Source organism: Engraulis encrasicolus, chromosome 6 (assembly GCF_034702125.1).
Source record: "Engraulis encrasicolus isolate BLACKSEA-1 chromosome 6, IST_EnEncr_1.0, whole genome shotgun sequence".
NCBI classification, from domain to species: domain Eukaryota; kingdom Metazoa; phylum Chordata; class Actinopteri; order Clupeiformes; family Engraulidae; genus Engraulis; species Engraulis encrasicolus.
In genome coordinates, this window is record NC_085862.1 from 4,093,549 (window position 1) to 4,114,601 (window position 21,053).

The window sequence follows — 21,053 nt, forward strand, 5'->3', positions numbered from 1 at the left end:
AGCTAAGTGCAATGTAATGTAATGTTTTATTTTGTTGTTGTTGCTGTTATTATGTAGGCCTAATGTAATGTAATGTAATGTAATGTTTTATTTCATAGTTGTTGTTATTATGTAGGCCTTACCTTGCTTTGCTTTAGCCTGGGAACTCCCATACTGCCTTTAGTTCTACACAATCGTTTCGATCTGAAAGACACTTGTGATTAGGTCTGGTGTTAACCAGGCAAGCTTTGCTTTATTCCCAGGTGAAGAAGGCGTTCCAGGGCCGCGTCACCCTGCCTGGTTACCCAGACAACCGCTACAACGCCACCCTGGCCCTCACCGGCCTGCGCTCCAGCGACTCCGGCATGTACCGCTGCGAGGTGGTGGTCGGGATCCACGACGAGCAAGACATCGTGCCCCTGGAAGTTACAGGTACACTACCTACCCATAAAGTAGTGCTGCTCAACGGTAGAGATACATTTAGTTGTGTGAAATGGTTGTGTCTGAGGATTACATGAAGCCTCATTCCAGGACAAAAAAGCAAATGGTAGGCCTACTTTCTATACACTTAAGCTTGACCCAATTTTGACCCAAACACAATACAAGGATTACTAAGGTTGGCGTATGCAATATGATGCGGTTAAGGGGGCGTTGGCAGGCTTATGCTGAGGTCAAGGGTGTTTGTTCAAAAAAGTTTGAGAACCACTGAGGTACTGAGGAAAGCCTGGCCCTGAGCGCGGGCTGCTGATACATTGGCCTGTCAGGTTAATGAATGGCTCTAACTAGGGGTCACTTGTATACAGTACAGGCACCGCTGGGCTTATGGGAAGAATTACAGTAAAGAGGGCAAACCCCTTATGGTTCATGCCATCCTCCATTCCTTAAAAGATGAAAGTACATACTTACAGCAAAACCCCTTATGGTTCATGCCATCCTCCATTCCTTAAAAAATGAAAATACTTACAGCAAAACCCCTTATGGTTCATGCCATTCTCCATTCCTTAAAAAATGAAAATACGCACTTAACTGTGTTAATAAAACTGTGAAGCAAGTAGCGAGATGTAGCCACTTTAAGCCGTTTACCTTTAAACACTTTGAATTGGAAGAATGAGATGAGTCAAACCCATTACAGCAGGAGAGATTTTGCATGAAAAATTAAAAAGTGAATATGACTTTTTCAATACTTCACACTTTCTACTTTCAGCCATTCATCTCCTTGCTTCAATGGGCTTGTTGATTTTCTAGAGTAGTTGCTTTTTTTCAAAAGCTTTTTTTTTCTCATTGTGATGCACCCACTGCAGGTAGGCCCGAATTCAAGTTTAATTTCCGCCCAACAACATCCCCCATCGCCAGAAAGCTGCTGATAAAAGAGAAATGTCTGCTTTTAAATGCTGCCCGCATTGTTGTATACACAAGCAGCGGTAGGCCGTAAGCATTGTGTTTTCATTTTAAATTCTATCCCACTGTCCTAGTCTATCCTCCTCGCCTCACACCCAGGAGACTTGAGGAGCATTGATTAGCAACACATAAAGCCCTCCCATATGAAAAGCCTATTACCAAAGCTCATTGTCTGTAACACATCTTGTAGACTGAGCCTTAATTGCAAGTCACGGTACAGTGCGGCCGGCAGCGCTCGCAATACTAATTCTCAAAGTGATTAACTCAAAAAATTGAAATAGGTATTGATTTTTTTGCCAGGCTATATCAATATCGCATTCATTTGGATATATTTTAATGTGGTTATAAACTGGTTGCTAGACCTTGACTTGGATGTCTGTATTTCACAGCTGCTGCATGTTAACTGGCCAATTCCCTTGCTGCTTCACACCAATTAGAGTTGTGGGTATTGACTTGTGTTGTCAGCGAGGTTCATGAAATATTTCAACTACGGTTACATACATGTGTCCTTGGGCCGCAATAGCTTCATCTACTAGAGATATAACACTGAAACAGTCTCATCTGTGCCTGGCCATTCCCACGTAATAATGATACTCTGTGTGGAGTAATTGCCTGTCTTCCCCGATCTCTTTCTGCTCGGCGCACACATTTGCTCCCACTCAGCAGTCATCAGTGTTTTCCAACATCCATCCCCTAGCCTGCTGCATGATCCACCCATCCCTTAGCCTGCACCCATCCCCTATACTACTGCATGATCCACCCATCCCCTAGCCTGCTGCCCATCCCCTATACTACTGCATGCTCCACCCATCCCCTAGCCTGCTGCCCATCCCCTAGCCTGCTGCATGCTCCACCCATCCCCTATCCTGCTGCACCCATCCCCTAGACTTCGGTGCCTTGTCATTCCCATACACACACACACACACGTAATAATGATACTCTGGGTGGAGTAATTGCCTGCCACCCCCGATCTCTTTCTGCATGGTCCCTGTCATACTGTACCCAATTGTCCTAATGTACTGTACCTCATCACTGCACCATAGTATGTGTTTTTTGCAAGAGGCACCTCACTGCATCACCATAACGGCACCATGCGTAGAGCTGGCTACTGTAGGGTGGTCTAAATGGCATGTGTGCTTTTTCCGATAGACACCAGCCTCCCCTGGTTCACGCTGTAACAGTTTGTCGTAATGCACTGTGTCTCATCACTGCGCTACAGAGTTCGCTAGCTAGGCTAGATAGCTGTGGTGGCCATCTACTGTGTGGTAAATGGCATGTGTGTGGTTTTTGGCAATACGTACCTCAAATCAAATGGAACTTCAAATCAAATAAATTGAACTTTCCCCTCTGTCACACACTTAACACTTTAAAAAAGCCAACTTGAATCACTTGAAAAGAGACACAGAAGGAACGCACTTCAGCTAGCTCAACTGATGCCGTCTGGCAATATTAATTTGCTATTCCTTCAAATGTGGTTCATGAATAGAAGAGGAGCACCTGCTAAAGTATGTCAAAGTTAGAGGATGGGTTTTAGAAGAGGGCGCGAAAAAACAAGTTCAGCTGGAAAAGGGGAAAATGAAAGAAAGCAGAGAAAAGAGAAATCCCATTCCGGCTGGTCGGTGTCTTTTTCTTTGAAGTTGGGAAGTTAGTGAAGGAGTCGGGGGAGCAACACTGGCGGAGGGCGGGTGGGAAGCTGTGGAGCCTGACCATGGAGGGATGGATGGGGAAATGGTGTGTGTGTGTGTGTGTGTGTGTGTGTGTGTGTGTGTGTGTGCGTGCGTGTGTGTGTGTGTGTGTGTGTGTGTGTGTGTGTGTGTGTGTGTGTGTGTGTGTGTGTGTGTGTGTGTGTGTGTGTGTGTGTGTGTGTGTGTGTGTGTGTGTGTGTGAGTGTGTGTATACTGTATGTGTTGCTGCTAGAGATATATTTTGTTGAGCTGTGTGCATGCTTTCATGGTTATGTGTGTGTGCCCGCGTATGTGTGTGCGTGTGTATGTGCTGGGGTGTGTTCACATGTTTGTTTGTGTGTACATGTGCGTGCATGCATATGTGCCTGCATGTGTGCACATGTGTGTGGATATGCGCTTGCATGGTTATATATGTGTTTGTACGCGTATGTGCGTGCATGCGTATGTGCTTGTGTGTGTGCACATGTTTGTGACTTTGTGTGTGCATGCGTGTGTGTAAGAGAGGGAGGCAGTGGGGAGTTGATAGGGTATGGATCCATGGGCAGGATCAGGATGGCTAGGGAGTATGAGATGGACACTTCAAGGCAATCCAATACCCATCCCCATCCCCATCCCCATCTCTCCAGTCTCCGCACACTGGGAATCCTGTCCAGTTCATTCACAGGTCAAAGGCTCTCTCACACACACACACACACACACACACACACACACACACACACACACACACACACACACACACACACACACACACACACACACACACACACACACACACACACACACACACACACACACACGCACGCACGCACACACACCTCACAGGTCAGAGGCTCCACCCACACTTCACTTCTCATTCTTTTGATCATGCCCCCCTCCCCCTCTTCCCTCCCTTCCCCCTCTTCCCTCCCTCCCCCCCCCCCTCTTCCCTCCCCCCCCCCCCCTCTTCCCTCCCCCCTCCCCCTCTTCCCTCCCCCTCTTCCCTCCTCCTCTCCACCCACCGCTGCAACTCCACATCTTCATCTCACACCATCTCTCAGGGTTGGACTGGACTGGGCTCAAAAGACGGTCCAGGCATGTTTTGGTGTAGAGCAGCCCCTCACAGCAACCTGTTTGTCTAGGATGTTATGATTAGCTCAGTCTCAACTCAAGATGGCCCAATAGGCCGTCTCATCTAAATTGAGGACCTATCTCTAAATTAAAAAACAAACAAACAATTAAACATATAGCAGTATTGGGCCTTGAGGACTGTCGGCCCACCGGGATAATGCCCAGTATGCTAGGTGACAGTCCAGCCCTGTCATCTCCACCTCCCCTCCGCCTACTGTATTTCAAGATGGAGGTGGGGGTCAACCAACTGCTGCTGTGGTACACATCTTAATCTCACACCACCACTCAATCCCACTAGCCTGTGAAATCCCATGCTGCTTTGCACAGTCGTTCTGATCTGATAAGACAGCATGGATTCTTCCCCCAAAAATGGTGTCCTGAGAGGGAGCCAATCAGAGAGGGGAGGGGTGGAAAAAACAGCCATGGGCAATCATAAACCACACATTTCCTATGAGAAATAGCAGAGGTAGCCTTAAGACTCAATCTCATTCAACATCAACGATTCTTCACCAATTAAAAATACAATTCATTGCAGATCACATGAGAGGGTCCCAAATGCGGGGTGCGATGTACGTAAACCGCGCTTGATAACACTCTGGACACGTCACCACAATATTGACAAAAATCTTTCTATCCCCCCACCACCAATATGTGGGGCAATGGTGCCCGTACTGTAGATTTAGGTGGGGATGTCCGTGTCCATACCACTTTTGAAGTAAATCTGACTTCTCACCATCACTTTTTTACAAACACAAAGTAAAAATAGGATATTCTGACAATTTGCCACATACAGTACATGTGTGTCACACCACTTTCCAAACCAAGCCAACATCTTTGGGTGACTCAGTCCAATTGTGCCCCACTATTTTGACAGCCCTACGGTGTGTTCAGTCCAATGGTACCCCACTATTTTGACAGCCCTACGGTATTTTGTTTGTGCTATTGACTTCCCTGCGCTGTCTCTCTATATATATTTTGCTGCGGCTGCGAATCACCGTTGTTTTGTTGTTTGCTTGATGTTTGGGAAAACACAAAAGCACAAAAAGAAGCAAAAACACACAAAAGCACCTTGTTAGTACAGCAATATGTGCAGTCTAACATGGACTCAGAGTCTCTTTGTTTTCACTGCAGAATTCTACGTCAGTTTGTATAGATATGAGTGACAAGACCATGTTGTTTTATTTTTTGCTTTCAGAAAGCAAACACACAATTCAACACTAGCACGTGATATTATATTGCTGTTACACCAAGTCAAGTCAAGTCAAGTCAAGTTTATTGTCAATTTCTTTACATGCACTGGTCATAAAAAGAATTTGAAATTGCGTTTCTTGCTCTCCCATGCAGACATAGACTAATCTAGGACATAGACAGTATAGACATAGACAGTACTCATACATGGACATAGACAGTATAGACATAGACAGTACTCATACATGGACATAGACAGTATGGACGTAGACATTGCTCATACAGACATTTAAAGTGCAAGACTGGACAACAGAAGACTTGTAGAGAACATACATTAAGAGGAGGTATTTTGTTGTGCTTTTTCTAAAAGTCCTTTATAGCGTTCTGGCATAGTAATAGTAGCATTTGAAGAAAATAAATAATTAAAAAAGGTTTATTAAATACACCAGCAGCAGTATGTGTGTGTGTGTGTGTGTGTGTTTGTATGTGTTTTGTGTGCGTGTGTGTGTGTGTGTGTGTGTGTGTGTGTGTGTGTGTGTGTGTGTGTGTGTGTGTGTGTGTGTGTGTACCTCATTTACTCTAATGAGGTACAGTGATAGACTGACAGACTGATAGACTGTGTTGTTACAGAAAAACACTAAAAACCAAACAAGAATCCACCACAAATGTGATCCAACCAGCACAGAGTCAGCTGCTCTTAAGACAAGTACACAGAAGTACAAGTTACCTGTTTTGGAAGGAAACTGTGTTTCTTATTTTGACTTTTTCACCTCCGTCTGCACACTCGACATGCATTTGACCCAACAGTATTAGGGGTGAAGTGTCAAGACCATGTTCAGCCCTTACGGAAATCGACCTTGGTTTCACTGTAGTTACTATGGTATGTCATGGTTACTCTAAGTACTCTGAGCCAACCATAGTATTACTATGGCTTATTCATGACCTTCTGGGTTTAACCATCGTTTTACGGTGAAAACTAACCATGGAACATGGTTATTCATGGTTTTTATGTTTTTTTGAGGATGGTTTGTGACTATGGTTTAACCATCTTCAAAAACCATACTCAAAAAACATGAAAACCATGAATAACCATGGTTAATTGTGGGTTTCGTGGTTACCCAAAACGTCTCAGGAAAAAAAAGGGAGCTCATCGGTGTGCGGGTCTTCCTTGCCTTACAAGGTAGACTTACTAATCATTGAGGTCCAGAGAAAAGCAGATGAATCACTGCACACTGGTGGACTTAGATGTTCTGATTTCCAGCACCTGGAAACTGGCTGTGCATAGGAACTTTACACCTGGCTGTGCATAGGAGCTTTATACCTCTCAGTAATCATCAAGGTCCCTTGTGTGAGGTGCCAGTGGGCGTACTAGCAGCTGAGTTATGGTCAGGAGTGCATGGCAGGATCTTTACCATCATGAGCTTTGATTGACAGCTCTGTCGCTAGAGCAACTGTTGCCTACCTGACCTTTCTGGCCACAGGCTATCTATCGCTCTAAAATCTCCCTCCTCTCTCTTTCCCTCTCCCTCTCTCTCTTTATCTATCACTCCCTCTCTTTGTCTCCTTTCTCTCTCCATGTTTCTCTTGCTATGTTTCTCTCCACATCCTCTATCATTCTTTCTCTCTCATCTATCACTCGTTGTCTCCCTCTGTTTTTCTTTCTCTGTTTCCTCCTTCCTCTGTCTCTCTTTCTCTCTGTCTCTCTCTCTCTCCCCCATCCTTCTCTCTCTCCCACCTCTCTCATTCTCTCTCCCCTCACTGTTTCTTTATCTGTGTCTCCCCCTTCACCACCCTCGTCTGTGTCTGTCTGTCTCTGTCTCTCTCTCCCTCCTTCTCTCTCTCCCTCTATCATGTCCGCTCTCTCTCTCCCTACTTTTCTCTCTCCCTCTCTGTCTGTCTTTCTCTCTCTCCCCTCCTTCTCTCTCTCCCTCCTTCTCTCTCTCTCTCTCTCTCCCCTCCTTCTCTCTCTTCCTCTGTCATGTCCGCTCTCTCTCCCTCCTTCTCTCTCTCCCCCTCTCCTCCTCCTTCTCTCTCCCTCTCTCCTCCTCCTTCTCTCTCTCCTCCTCCTTCTCTCTCCTCCTCCTTCTCTCTCTCCTCCTCCTTCTCTCTCCTCCTCCTTCTCTCTCTCCCCTCCTTCTCTCTCCTCCTCCTCCTTCTCTCTCTCCCCCTCCTTCTCTCTCTCCTCCTCCTTCTCTCTCTCCCTTCTTCTCTCTCTCTCCCTCCTTCTCTCTCTCCCTCTATCATGTCTCCTCCTCAGGGGTGGTGTTTCATTACCGGGCGGCTCACGACCGCTACGCTCTGTCCTTCGCCGACGCGCAGCATGTGTGCCAGGAGAACTCGGCGGTGATGGCCTCTCCGGCCCAGCTGCAGGCCACGTTTGATGATGGATATGACAACTGTGACGCCGGGTGGCTGTCCGATCAGACCGTCAGGTAAGTCGGCTCTGAATCTCCACACCCCGCCTGGCCCGGCCCAGGCCCAGCCCCCACAGCAGAGCGGCAGAGTGCAGAGCTGTGACATCACACACACACGCACACGCACACGCACGCACACACACACACACACACACACACACACACACACACACACACACACACACACACACAAACAGGTGCAGGGCCGTGACAGCACACACACACACACACACACACACACACACACACACACACACACACACACACACACACACACACACACACACACACACACACACACACACACAGACACACACACACACAAACACGTACACACACGCACACACGCACAGACACACACATACAAACCAACACGCACGCACGCACACACGCACGCACGCACGCACACCACAAGCACAAACATACACTCAGACACACACACACACACACACGCGCGCGCACACACACACACACACACACACCACCCCACACCACCCTGCCTGGCTCGGCCCAGGCCCAGCCATCACATCACAGCGGCAGAGTGCACGGCCGTGACAACACACACACACACACTCATACACACGCATGCAGACACACATACGCACATGCACACACACATAAACAGGTCAGTTATTCCTGTGCCCAGGGAAAAGGAGCTTCAGAATTGAAAGCCCATTGGGAAACTCCAACTCCCATTGTCATTGTGACACAGCACTCCATAGCACACAAGTGAACACTGCACACTGCACACAACGAAATTGCATTTATGCCTCACCCGTGCAAGGGGGCAGACCTCAGTGGCGCCCCATGGGGAGCAGTGCGGTGGGACGGTACCATGCTCAGGGTACCTCAGTCATGGAGGAGGATGGGGGAGAGCACTGGTTGATTACTCCCCCCACCAACCTGGCGGGTCGGGAGTCGAACCGGCAACCTCTGGGATGCAAGTCTGACGCCCTATTGGGTCCTTATTATATTGTGTTTATTGGGTGAGGGGGGGGCTCTGATGACTGATGCTGGATACCTGTCTATTGCTGCCAGTGGTGCTGCCCCTGTGGTGTGTATAGTTGTGGTGTAAGATATCCATAGTGGGAGCTCAGGAAATGAGCTCTCTCTCTCTCTCTTCCTCGCTTAAGAAACAATATCAGACCATCATCATATCCAGAGTCTTCCGGATATTTACAGGAGATATTTCCTTGAAAACTGATAGCGGGTCCTGGATGCCTCCGCTGTGAATAAGATAAAAAAAGTGTTTACATGATATTGACAGTGTTACAATACAGCACCGTACTGATTTAAGCTCTGCCCATGGCGATCTACTGTACTTACTGTGTATACATGTGGAGTGGGCGTGAGTTAACATACCACATATACATGGCTGTGGTGGGTTGGGGTTGAATCCGTTTTGTTTTTGTTTGTTTTTTTGCACTGAAATGACCTTTGATTGTCAGGGCGAGATGTCAGCAATATCGGTCTGTTGTTGACTTGTGCACTCTGAGTGCTATTCTCTACATCAGTGCGCTGCATAAAATTAATTAATCTCTCGCACTCTGTTTTGTTGTTATTAGAAAAGAACAATGCATCTCATGTGGGAGGTGGGGAGGGATGGAGAGAGAGAGAGAGAGAGAGAGAGAGAGAGAGAGAGAGAGAGAGAGAGAGACAGGGCCAGATTAACGCAGAGGCTAGATATGCCTGCAGCCTAGGGGGCCCCATCTAACAGGGCCCCCCAGAGGCTAGATATGCCTGCAGCCTAGGGGGCCCCATCTAACAGGGCCCCCCACAGGCTAGATATGCCTGCAGCCTAGGGGGCCCCATCTAACAGGGCCCCCCACAGGCTAGATATGCCTGCAGCCTAGGGGGCCCCATCTAACAGGGCCCCCCAGAGGCTAGATATGCCTGCAGCCTAGGGGGCCCCATCTAACAGGGCCCCCCAGAGGCTAGATATGCCTGCAGCCTAGGGGGCCCCATCTAACAGGGCCCCCCAGAGGCTAGATATGCCTGCAGCCTAGGGCCCACGCCCACTTGCAAGGGGGCCCCTGATTTTCTAAAATGTAAAAATTGCAGAATTGTGACAAGATGCAATAGTGAAATATCTATCGTGTTGAGTACAGTTGGCAAACATGTTATCCCACATTCCTAGCTTGTAAGTTTGATACTGTCTACGTACATTTTATTGTTTTAAATTAATTTTGGGGTGGGGGGCCCCACAGCAAACCTGTCGCCTAGGGGCCCCCAGGCCATCTTGGTCCGGTCCTGTAGAGAGGCATATGACTGATTAGAGTCCTGCTGCTCCAGAGCAGAATGCAATCTCATGCAAACATGGCTAATTACAGGGTTGTTAGGTCATCAGCTCTTTCACTGCGGCCGGCGTCAGTACCCATAAGCACTTGAGGGGCCCGCAGCTGTCTCTCTCTCTCTCACTGTGGTTATTGCCAGGCCTTTACCACCCTCGCCATTCCTGTGTGTGTACACAGGTATGCACGCATACACTCACACACACACACTGATGCAGACTGGCATTTACACACACACACACACACACACACACACACACACACACACACACACACACACACACACACACACACACACACACACACACACACACGCACGCACATGCACGCACACACACACACTGATGTAGACTAGCATGCAAGCACGTGCACCCATATGAGCACCTGCACCCACACCCCCTCCCACACCCACACCCACACACACACACTCGCGCACACACATACTCGCGCACACACACACACACACACACACACACACACACACACACACACACACACACACACACACACACACACACACACACACACACACACACACACACACGCTACACACACACGCTACACACACACACACACACACACACACACACACACACACACACACGCTACACACACACGCTACAAACACACACACACACACACACACACGCACACACTGATGTAGACTAGCATGCACGCACGTCTGCACCCACACCCACACACACACATACTCGCGTACACACACACACACACACACACACACACACACACACACACACACACACACACACACACACACACACACACACACACACACACACACACACACACACACACACACACACACACATACACATTAGGGATGGAACGGTTCACAAAATTCACGGTTCGGTTCATATCACGGTATCAAGGTCACGGTTTTTGGTTCTCTACGTTTTCTTTTTAATTCATGATAAATGGTGCACTGGGAATATTAAACCATATTTATTTAACTGCTATTATAAAGTGATGATGCGCAAGTTGAATCATCTGTCGTCAGCTGATGTGCGCTGTCTGAGCGTCCCAAATGCCCTCTTTCAAGTGGCTAATAGAATCAGACTTTACACTTGACACTTAATATCCTACATGTGGTTTGTATAGGGTTATAATGTGAAAATGGTGTGATTTTAATTGTGTCATCCTCTGATTGGTCTTATATACTAACTAATGTGTTAAAGAAACACTATGCAACTTTTTCATAGTCATGAAATGGCTTGGTACTCAAGGTTTTGCTTGACTGACCCGTTATGGGGGAAATGGCAATATTTCCATCACCGCCTAGTGCTCCTGCTCCGAAACAGCACTTGCAGTTTTGCCTGGCGGCGCCGCGCCTTTTGTTGTTGTGGAATTTGCGGCCGCTAGGGGCGTCTAGATTTCTATGCTGTATGAGCGGAGCGAGATTTATTTGCAGTCCCCTTCGTTTGCTAACTAAGCAGCAGCAGCTCGCTGAAAGCTGGCTACTGGTGGCTAGCTGATTGTGAAATATCACGCTGGCATGCAGTGAAAACAACGAATGGGACTGCAAATAAATCACGAGATAACTGAGATGAAAGGTTTGGACAGGCAAATAAATCGCTTGTGTGAACATTGGAAAAGGGCTTCAAACCGGAGAGAGCCGAACGCCAAAAGATGGGGATTTTATCATTCATTCAGTACACTGGGATTTATGCATTAGCATTCTCAAAACCCACGCCACCTCGTTTAGTTTACAAAGCTACACAAATGTATACGAGTTGAAATCTGATGTCGCACATTTTATTTGATGTCAAAGGACACAATCAGTCGAGCGAGGCTAAAAATATAGGCCTTTGTTGTTGCCGATCAAGAGGAGACAAAACGTGATCTCTAGCCGGCTTATGGATGTCCACTTTCACTTTCAACACCACACAAGATAAAAACGCGTCTTGTCACGTCGACTTCGAAATCTTTATTATGACAACAAAATAGCCTTTTGTTTCCTCGTTCTTCTAATGTACGGGTACTATAGGCCTATAGTTGCTGGAAATGTGAAATAAAGACGGGGATATCTGCCGAGAACAAGTGGATCAAATAATATCCATCTGAGGGAAGTGCAAACATGATTGCAGTTGTGTGAAGTGAATTACGAAGCAGCGAACTCATAAGCAAGGGGGAGAATCGCACATATGATTTATAAAGCCCCTTAGAAGTGGAGAGAACTGAATGCAAGAAGGGAATCTGGCTAATTACAGAAGACGAAGAAATTTAATTCGCACATAATCTCGAAGCCAATGTCTGTCTAATGTAGTTCAATGCACATTTTCGGCAGAACCACTAGATGCCGCTATAAAGTTGTTTATATCGGTGTGTTTATGTCAAAGTTGCATAGGATATCTTTAAATCAGAGAGACTGGATAAGATACTCCTAGAATCTCTGTTTTACGTATTTTTCTCGGCAGTACATGAGTTGCGGTTTGCCACGGACTGCATTTCACGGTTCGGTATGGTGTGTGAATTGTACGGTTTCGGTTTTCGGTGCGGTTTGTACCATCCCTAATACACATACACACACACACACACACACACACACACACACACACGAAAACAAATAGAGACATCAGCGATTGAGTAGTGTAGACAGCTGGAGTTTCTCGTTTTCAACCCCCATTCCCATACACACACACGCGCACACACGCACACGCACACACACACACACACACACACACACACACACACACACACACACACACACACACACACACACACACACACACACACACACACACACACACACACACACACACACACACGGTTGCGGTAGGGTAGGAGTAGAAGAGAGGAGGAGGAGGTGGAGGTGGAGGGGAGGTGTGGGGGTTGGGGTTTTGCGGTACGGTAAGAGTAGAAGAGATGAGGAGGAGAAGGAGGTGGAGGGGAGGACGAGGAGGCGTTGGGGGTTGTGGTAGGGTAGGAGTAGAAGAGATGAGGAGGAGGAGGAGGAGGAGGAGGAGGAGGGGAGGTGTGGGGGGTATGTAGTAGAGGATGTGGAGAGTGGAGGATGAGGAGATGAGGAGGAGGGAAGGTGTGTGGGTTGGGGTTGGTTGGAGGAGAAGAGAGGAGGGGAGAGGAGGAGGAGGTTGAGGTTGAGAGGAGGAGGTGAAATAGGAAGAGGGGAGGGGTGCGTGTGTTGGTGGTGGTTGGATGGGGAGAGGGAGGAGTGAGGGGTGTGTGTGTGTGTTGGGGTGCTTGAATTGGAGGGATTCCTGATTTCTTTGGCTCCCCTCCCCTCCTTCTCCTCTCCTCTCCTCTCCTCTCCTCTCCTCTCCTGTCCTCCCCTCCTCTCTCCTCTCCTCTCCTCTCCTCTATTCTCCTCTCCGCAGGTACCCGATCCAGTCTCCGAGGCCGGGTTGCTATGGCGACCGGGAAGACTTACCTGGCGTCAGGAACTATGGCAGCCGGGCCCCCGAGGATCTCTTTGATGTCTACTGCTACGCCAAGAAGCTGCAAGGTACACGAGCAGGAATAGTGGAGGGGGGGGGCAAGGTACACTAGCAGGAGTAGTGGAGGGGGGGGGGGGCAGGGTACAGTAGCAGAAATAGTGGAGGGGGGGGCAGGGTACAGTAGCAGGAATAGTGGAGGGGGGGGCAGGGTACACTAGCAGGGATAGTGTACTCAGCCCTGCACCCAGACCTCTCCTAGTTCCATCAATTAGGGCTTAGTCATACATACAGTAGACAGCACCCCACCTCCCCTAAAGCTAGTATACTACATAATACCATGGGAGAAGGCTCAGCCCAGGACCCAGACCTCTCCTAGTTCCCCTGTACTCAGCCCAGCACCCAGACCTCTCCTAGTTCCCCTGTACTCAGCCCAGCACCCAGACCTCTCCTAGTTCTCAGCCCAGCACCCAGACCTCTCCTAGTACTCAGCCCAGCACCCAGACCTCTCCTAGTTCCCCTGTACTCAGCCCAGCACCCAGACCTGTCCTTGTTCCATCAATTAGAGCGTAGTCATGCATTCAGTAGACAGCACCCCACCTCCCCTAAAGCTAGTATACCATGAGAGAAGGCTCAGTTCAGGAGCCAGACCTCTCCTAGTCCCCCCCCCCCCAGGAGCCAGACCTCTCCAAGTAGTCTCCCTGTACTCAGCCCAGGACTCAGACATCTCCAAGTTCCCCTGTACTGTGCTCTGCTCATTACAGCCAGCTTAGCATAAAGTAGGTCGTGTAGGCCTGGAGTCTGGAGCTTTGATCCATGGCAGGGCGGGGGTAAAGCCTAATAAAGACTCAGTCACAGGTGACTGTGCAGGTCTGCTTTTTACATGTGGGTCAGAGAGATCTCATTAGGAACGAGGGAGGAAAAAAGGAAAAAAAAAGAACAAAAAACTGGCAACCACAAAGTAGTTCTTCTCTAAATGACCAACTGCTTGCTTTCTCTCTTTCCAAACAATGATTCATACACAAACGTGCAGCTAGTTTGTCAAGGCGGGGGACCTCTGCCTCAGCCATCCCAGCCCCATCCCTCATCTCCTCTCCCTTGCTCTCTTTCTGTCAGACCGCTCATTAGGGCTTTGTGTCCTGTTAACCTGCTGTTTTTACCCCCCCCCCCCCCCCCCACCCCTGTGGCCTGTTAACCTGCTGCTTTTACCCCACCCCCCCCCCCCCCCCCACCCCCTACACACGCACACATACACACACATGCAGACACACAACAGCACACCCACACACACAACCTGCTGCTTTTACAACTACCCCCCCATACACACACACGCACACACATACGCACACACATACTCTGTACACTTTGCACACTAGTCCCGGTCGTCTTTTCCTTAGAATCAAATATTCTAAATGTTAAATACCTCGGCAGGATAGGATGATGTTTCCACTGTAGAATCTGATAACAATTCAACAGTCGAAACGTCATCCTATCCAGCCATGGAACAAAGAAACAAAGAAAAACGGATTTTATGTGTTCAGGCTCCTCACTTTAAACTTCTTTTCATGGTTCTCTGCTTTGCAGGAGAGGTGTTCCACGCCTTGGTGCCGGAGAAGCTGAGTCTGGCCACGGCCTCCACCCACTGCCACACCCTGGGGGGCCAGTTGGCCACGGCCGGGCAGCTCTACCTGGCCTGGCAGGCGGGCCTGGACCGCTGCGACCCCGGCTGGCTGGCCGACGGCAGCGTACGCTACCCCATCAACCAGCCGCGCCGGAACTGCGGCGGGGACGAGCCGGGCGTGCGCACCGTCTACCACAACGCCAACCGCACCGGGTTCCCGGACACCACCGCCCTGTTTGATGCCTACTGCTACCGAGGTACAGTACCATGACAACCACCACCATTATTGCCATGACAACCACCGCCCTGTTTGATGCCTACTGCTACCGAGGTACAGTACCATGACAACCACCGCCATGTTTGATGCCTATTGCCATGGCAACTACTGCCATGTTTGATGCCTACTGCTACCGAGGTACAGTACCATGACAACCACCACCATGTTTGATGTGTGCTGCCATGACAACCACCGCCATTGTTGATTCTTACTGCTACAGAGGTACAATGCCATGACAACCACTTCTACACAGTACATAGGTATAGTACCGTGACTACCATCGCCATGTCTGAAGCTTACCGTATCCGATGTACAGTACCATGACAACCACTTTCATGTGTGGTGCCTATTGCCATGACAACCACCGCCATGTTTGATGCATATTGCCATGACAACCACCGCCCTGTTTGATGCCTACTGCTACCAATGTACAATACCATGACAACCACCACCATGTACAGTAACATGACAACCACCGGCATTATTGCCATGACAACCACCACCATGTACAGCAACATGACAATTACTGCTGCATACGTAGTATCATGATAACCACCGGCATTATTGCCATGACAACCACCGCCATGTTTGATGCGTACTGGTGCAGAGGTACAGTATGATGACATGTTTGATGCATGTATGGGGGTACAGGACACTTCCAAATGACTTTGTCCTGGGTCCGGCCAAAGCTGTCAGCGGCCCTACAACTACCGGCATGTTTGAGGCCTTTTGCTACAGAGGTATAAATTGCACAATTCAGAGTGGTAGGTGCATCAGAAATGACCTTAGTAGGTTGTGAATCAGGCATCTGTTAAGTCATCCGGCACATTGACCACATTTCAGTCTTGAACCATCATTCGGTAAATGCACATAATTTTCCCTCATTAAGGTCTAAAAACAAGATGTTGTGGCCTAATGAATAAGCATAGCTCTTTAAAAAGGTCTACAGCTAGAGAAGAGCAGTACCGCACCATGACAACCACCATACACCTCATCACCATCCACATTTTTAATTTGGTTTAATATCTGCATGCTTGGATCAACATCATGACCTTTTCTGTGACACTATCCACCAGAGAAATTAGCTTAACGATTTAAAGAAAAATGAGTAAGACCCTCGTCTGCAGGCTATGAAGGACAAAAGGATGTTTTTTTCTTCTTTTTTAGTCTGACGACACCATCATTTCCTGCTCAGTGTTGGCTGATTACCACTTTGGATGATGGATGGATGCTCGGGTGCATGTGTGAATTAGCGTATTAAAAAAGAGAGAGAGAACGAAAACACCTGGAAAATTAAATAAAAGAAGTTATTAATGATCTGTGCTTTTGAGCACACAAAAACAAATAAATTAAAACACACACATTGGCCATCCATGATGAACCCCTTTTTCACGCAGTTGAAGACAATGACTAATTGCTCAGTGTGCGTGTAATATTTTAACCAACTTGCTTTAATGCCTAATAAACCATAAAGTGGGAATTGTTGAGAGTTCCGTAAATAATGCTCCCCCACCTTCTCTCTGTCTCTCTTTCTCTCTCTCTCTCTCTCTCTCTCTCTCTCTCTCTCTCTCTCTCTCTCTCTCTCTCTCTCTCTCTCGCTAAATATTTTCAGAAATGGAGGAGGAAGAGATGCAGCGAACGGCGGCGTTGGGCTTGTTCCAGAATGGCGGCGGTGGCGACTCCGCCTCCGACTCCTCTGAGGGCCTGATGGACTCCTCCCACAAGAACGAGCTCCTCCTCCAGCAGCCCTCGTACCCGCAGCCCTCCACCTGGACCGGCCTGGTGGACATGGACAAGGAAGGACTCAACTCCATCGTCAGTAACGAGTCATCGGAGATATCGGAGGAGCACGTGGTCATTCAGCTCCGACCAGAGGATGAGGAGGAGGATGAGGAGGAGGCCTGGCCCGTGGAGGAGCACCAGGAGGCGGTGAGGGAGGAGCACGAGGAGGTGGCATCCCCACAGATCATGCCTCTCCTGGGCCACAGCCAACAGGAGGAGGAGGAGGAGAGGGGGAAGAACCAGGGTGGCTCGGCCAAGGAGGAGCAGGAAACGGAAGATGAGGAGGAGGTCGAAGGGGATGAGAAGGAGAAGGAGGTCGACGTTCACCCGTTCAACTTTGACCTTTCGGCCACATCGTCGACCCCCGAGGCCCACACCAGCGAGAGCATGCTGTCCAGCCTGGTCAACACCATCATGAGGCCGTGGAGGTACTGGACCGGAACCACAGACGCTGACGTCCCAACGACGCCTTCGAGCACGAGCAGTGACCCCACGCAGGACATTCAGGGTCCGCCTGCGAGAGCAGGGTGGTCTAAGGGCAACGTGAACGCGATTGCAGAGCCCTCTCACAAGACCTCCACCGTGGTTAGTAGCATGGCGAGCAGCACAGATAATGGACTTGCCGAGCAGGAGAAGGAATTGGTGGTTGTGAAGGGTCAATCTGCAGCCATGGCAACCCAGAGGAACTCAGGAAGTTCAAACAAGCACTACAACAACCACTTTGAGGACCAGACCACATCACAAGGTATGAATCAAGTCAATGAGTACAGTTACATTGTGAGGGATTTTTTTATTTTAAAATGCACGAGTCATGTAAACTTTTTATTCATTCTAAATGTGGCCATGTTCTGTGAATATTCCTGTTGCAGAACGTCACTGTTAAAACACGTCAACGGAATATTCGGGAACTTGTTATAAACAGAATGCTGACAACATTCCATTTGAAACCCGAACTACTGTGCATGTAATTGCCTTCACTCTCATGTTCTCTACCTGTTGTTATGTCTCATTTTCTAGCTGTGCCAAACACATATAACAACAACGCAAAAAAAGATGGATAGGAGATGCTGGATGAAAAGCAAACAAAAAATCATGTTTGCCAACTAAATTACAGAACAAAACCTACGCCAGCAAGGTGGCTCCAAGTCTCTCATCTACATATTTTGTATGCATGTTCAGAGAGGAGTGAGGTGTTGCTGGGAGTGCTGTGTTAGCAGTGCCAAAATGAAAACACCCCCCATGAACACCTTCCATACATATTTATCTTATTATTAAGTAGTGTGAATTAGTGTGGTGTTAGTATGACTGTGAGGCCGTCTGCCTGCTCTGCGGTATAGCTGGCATGGTAACAAGCAAGGTTTGCGTCACAAAAAAGTCAGCAAAGTTTCTCCTAAATTTTCTAAAACTTTTATGAGGAGATATATTTTTAAGGATAGTTTTTAACAGTTAACTTATAACATGTCACAAAAGACGATTCCATCCTGAATTATTCTTTAAGGCACAATATAAAATCTCGGATGGCTGTGTAGTTCTAAAGCAGTGGGGTGGCGGACTGCAGAAATTGGGTGGACAGAGATAAGGTGAAAAAAGGACAGAGAGGAGAGGAGAAATGGGATGGGATAGCGTTGTGAATTGATGTGGCTGGAATGGCCTCATCTGAGGAGAGGAAATCTCACTGGCTGGTTGGTTGAATGTAATCTCATCCGGCCCCTCTGCTGTGCTGGGGCCACTTTTAAAAGGCGGCAATAGCCAGTCACTCAGGAGGAGAATGGAGGGGGTCGCTGCCTCCCCTACTTACTTCTCCGCCTCCTGCCTCCCTACTGCCTCCCTGACAGGGCTGGACTGGGGAGGAAATTGGGCCCGGGCACTTTCGGCTGAAAGGGGCCCCTCAGAACTAGCAGCGCAAAACTGACTCACCGGTGGTGTCCGCACCCTCGTGTGGCCCTACTTTCAGAAATGTAAAAAAAAATAATGTTTAAAAAAAAAAAAAAAATTCTGAAGATAGCGGCCCACAAGGGTGCAGGCCAGGGCCCAACGGGAAATGCCCGATATGCCAGATGGCCAGGCCAGCCCTCCCTCCCTGCCTCTCCACCTCCCCACCTCCCTGCCTCCCTGCCTCCCTGTCTCCCTGCCTTCCTACTTCCCTGTCTCCCTGCCTCCCTGCCTCCCTGCCTCCCCGCCTCCCTCCCTCCTGCCTGCCTCCCTGCCTCCCTCCCTCCCTGCCTCCCTGTCTCCTCACCTCCTCACCTCCCTGCCTCCTCACCTCCCTGCCTCCCCACCTCCCTGCCTCCCTGTCTCCCTGCCTCCCTGCCTGCCTGCCTTCCTACCTCCCTGCCTCCCTCCCCCCCTGTCTCCCTGCCTCCCTGCCTGCCTGCCTCCCCACCTCCCTGCCTCCCCACCTCCCTGCCTCCCCACCTCCCTGCCTCCCTGCCTCCCTGCCTCCCTGCCTCCCCGCCTCCCCGCCTCCCTCCCTCCCTCCTGCCTGCCTGCCTGCCTCCCCACCTCCCTGCCTCCCCACCTCCCTGCCTCCCCACATCCCTGCCTCCCTACCCCCCTGTCCCCCTGCCTCCCCACCTGCCTGCCTCCCTCCCTGCCTGCCTCCCTCACCTCCCTGCCTCCCCACCTCCCTGCCTCCCCACATCCCTCCCTTCCTACCTCCCTCCCTTCCTACCTCCCTCCCTCCCTGCCTCCCTCCTGCCTACCTGCCTGTCTCCCTCCTTGCCTCCTCGCAGGTCCCTGCTTCTCATTCCCCAGTTTAAAGGATGTGCAGACATTTGAAATTCGGGAGAGTCCAATCTCATCACCTCCAGGGGACGGCACCTGAATGAGAATCAATTGCCAGTGATTTTTTTGGAGGGTAACCATAACAGAAAAGAATTGGGGGGCGGTGATCTGAGTTGGTCCCAGGTGTCTGCAGGGGTGTGGATGGGGTGTTGGGGAAGGGGGGAGGAGATAGAGGTGGAGGTGGAGGTGGACACATTAGGGGGACCAGCAGATGAGACACAGTGGGCGAGTGGTGTGTGTGTGTGTGTGTGTGTGTGTATGTGTGTGTGCGTGTGTGTATGTGTGTGTGCGTGTGTGTGTGTGTGTGTGTGTGTGTGTGTGTGTGTGTGTGTGTGTGTGTGTGTGTGTGTGTGTGTGTGTGTGTGTGTGTGTGTGTGTGTGTGTGTGTGTGTGTAAAGAACAAAAAAATTGGCTTGCTTCCCTCTCCCCAAGGGTGAAGTGTTTGGTCGGCCCCCCATGGAAATTTTGGTCTAAATCAGTTCAAATACCCCGCAGACACCCCTTTCAACCCCTCCCAACCCCAGCATTAATGTTTCATGTTTTGGGAGAAGCTAGACTTCAGGCTGCATGTATTATTTACATCAAGTTGTAATTAATGCTTCATGGAAGAGTTAACACTAGCAGGGCTGGACTGGCCGTCATTTCTGGCGGGCATTTCCCGGTGGGCCCCGCACCCGCGTGGGCCCCTATTTTCAGAAATCTAAAAAAACCCACAAAAAAAAACGGTGAGTCAGTTCTGCGCCGCTAATTAGGAGGGGCCACTTTAAGCCAAAAGTGCCCAGACCCTATTTCTACCACAGGCCAGCCCAGATCATTAGTGTCCACCACCTGCCCTCCCTTACCATTCCATTCATTTTGGAGGAGAGATTTCGGGAGAAAATTTAAAAATTTCTTTCTGTTAACCAGCTGTCAAAAATCTTGAAAAATTGATCCAGAAATTTTATTTCAGTTCGAGAAGCATCCTTTGGCAATATAACTGTCAGAATTCTAAGCAGTGCGTATGGCTCACAAGTAAAAAATAAATAAAGAAAGAAAATAAAAAAAATAGAAGTGCTCATAAAATGAGGGCAGAACATAATGCTCATTTGAATGCCTTAAATGCCCATTAGTCTGTTTT

At 49.0% G+C, this 21,053-nt stretch overlaps 1 protein-coding gene across 1 annotated transcript in view; it reads left to right on the plus strand.

Annotated features, from left to right (window-relative positions):
* ncanb (neurocan b) overlaps positions 1-21,053 on the plus strand; it is a 169,884-nt gene that overhangs the window by 17,787 nt on the left and 131,044 nt on the right. The window contains 5 exon segments of the mRNA XM_063200357.1: positions 243-411; positions 7,615-7,789; positions 13,416-13,543; positions 15,057-15,424; positions 17,114-17,897. Of these exon segments, the coding sequence (XP_063056427.1) occupies positions 243-411; positions 7,615-7,789; positions 13,416-13,543; positions 15,057-15,424; positions 17,114-17,897 (1,624 nt within the window).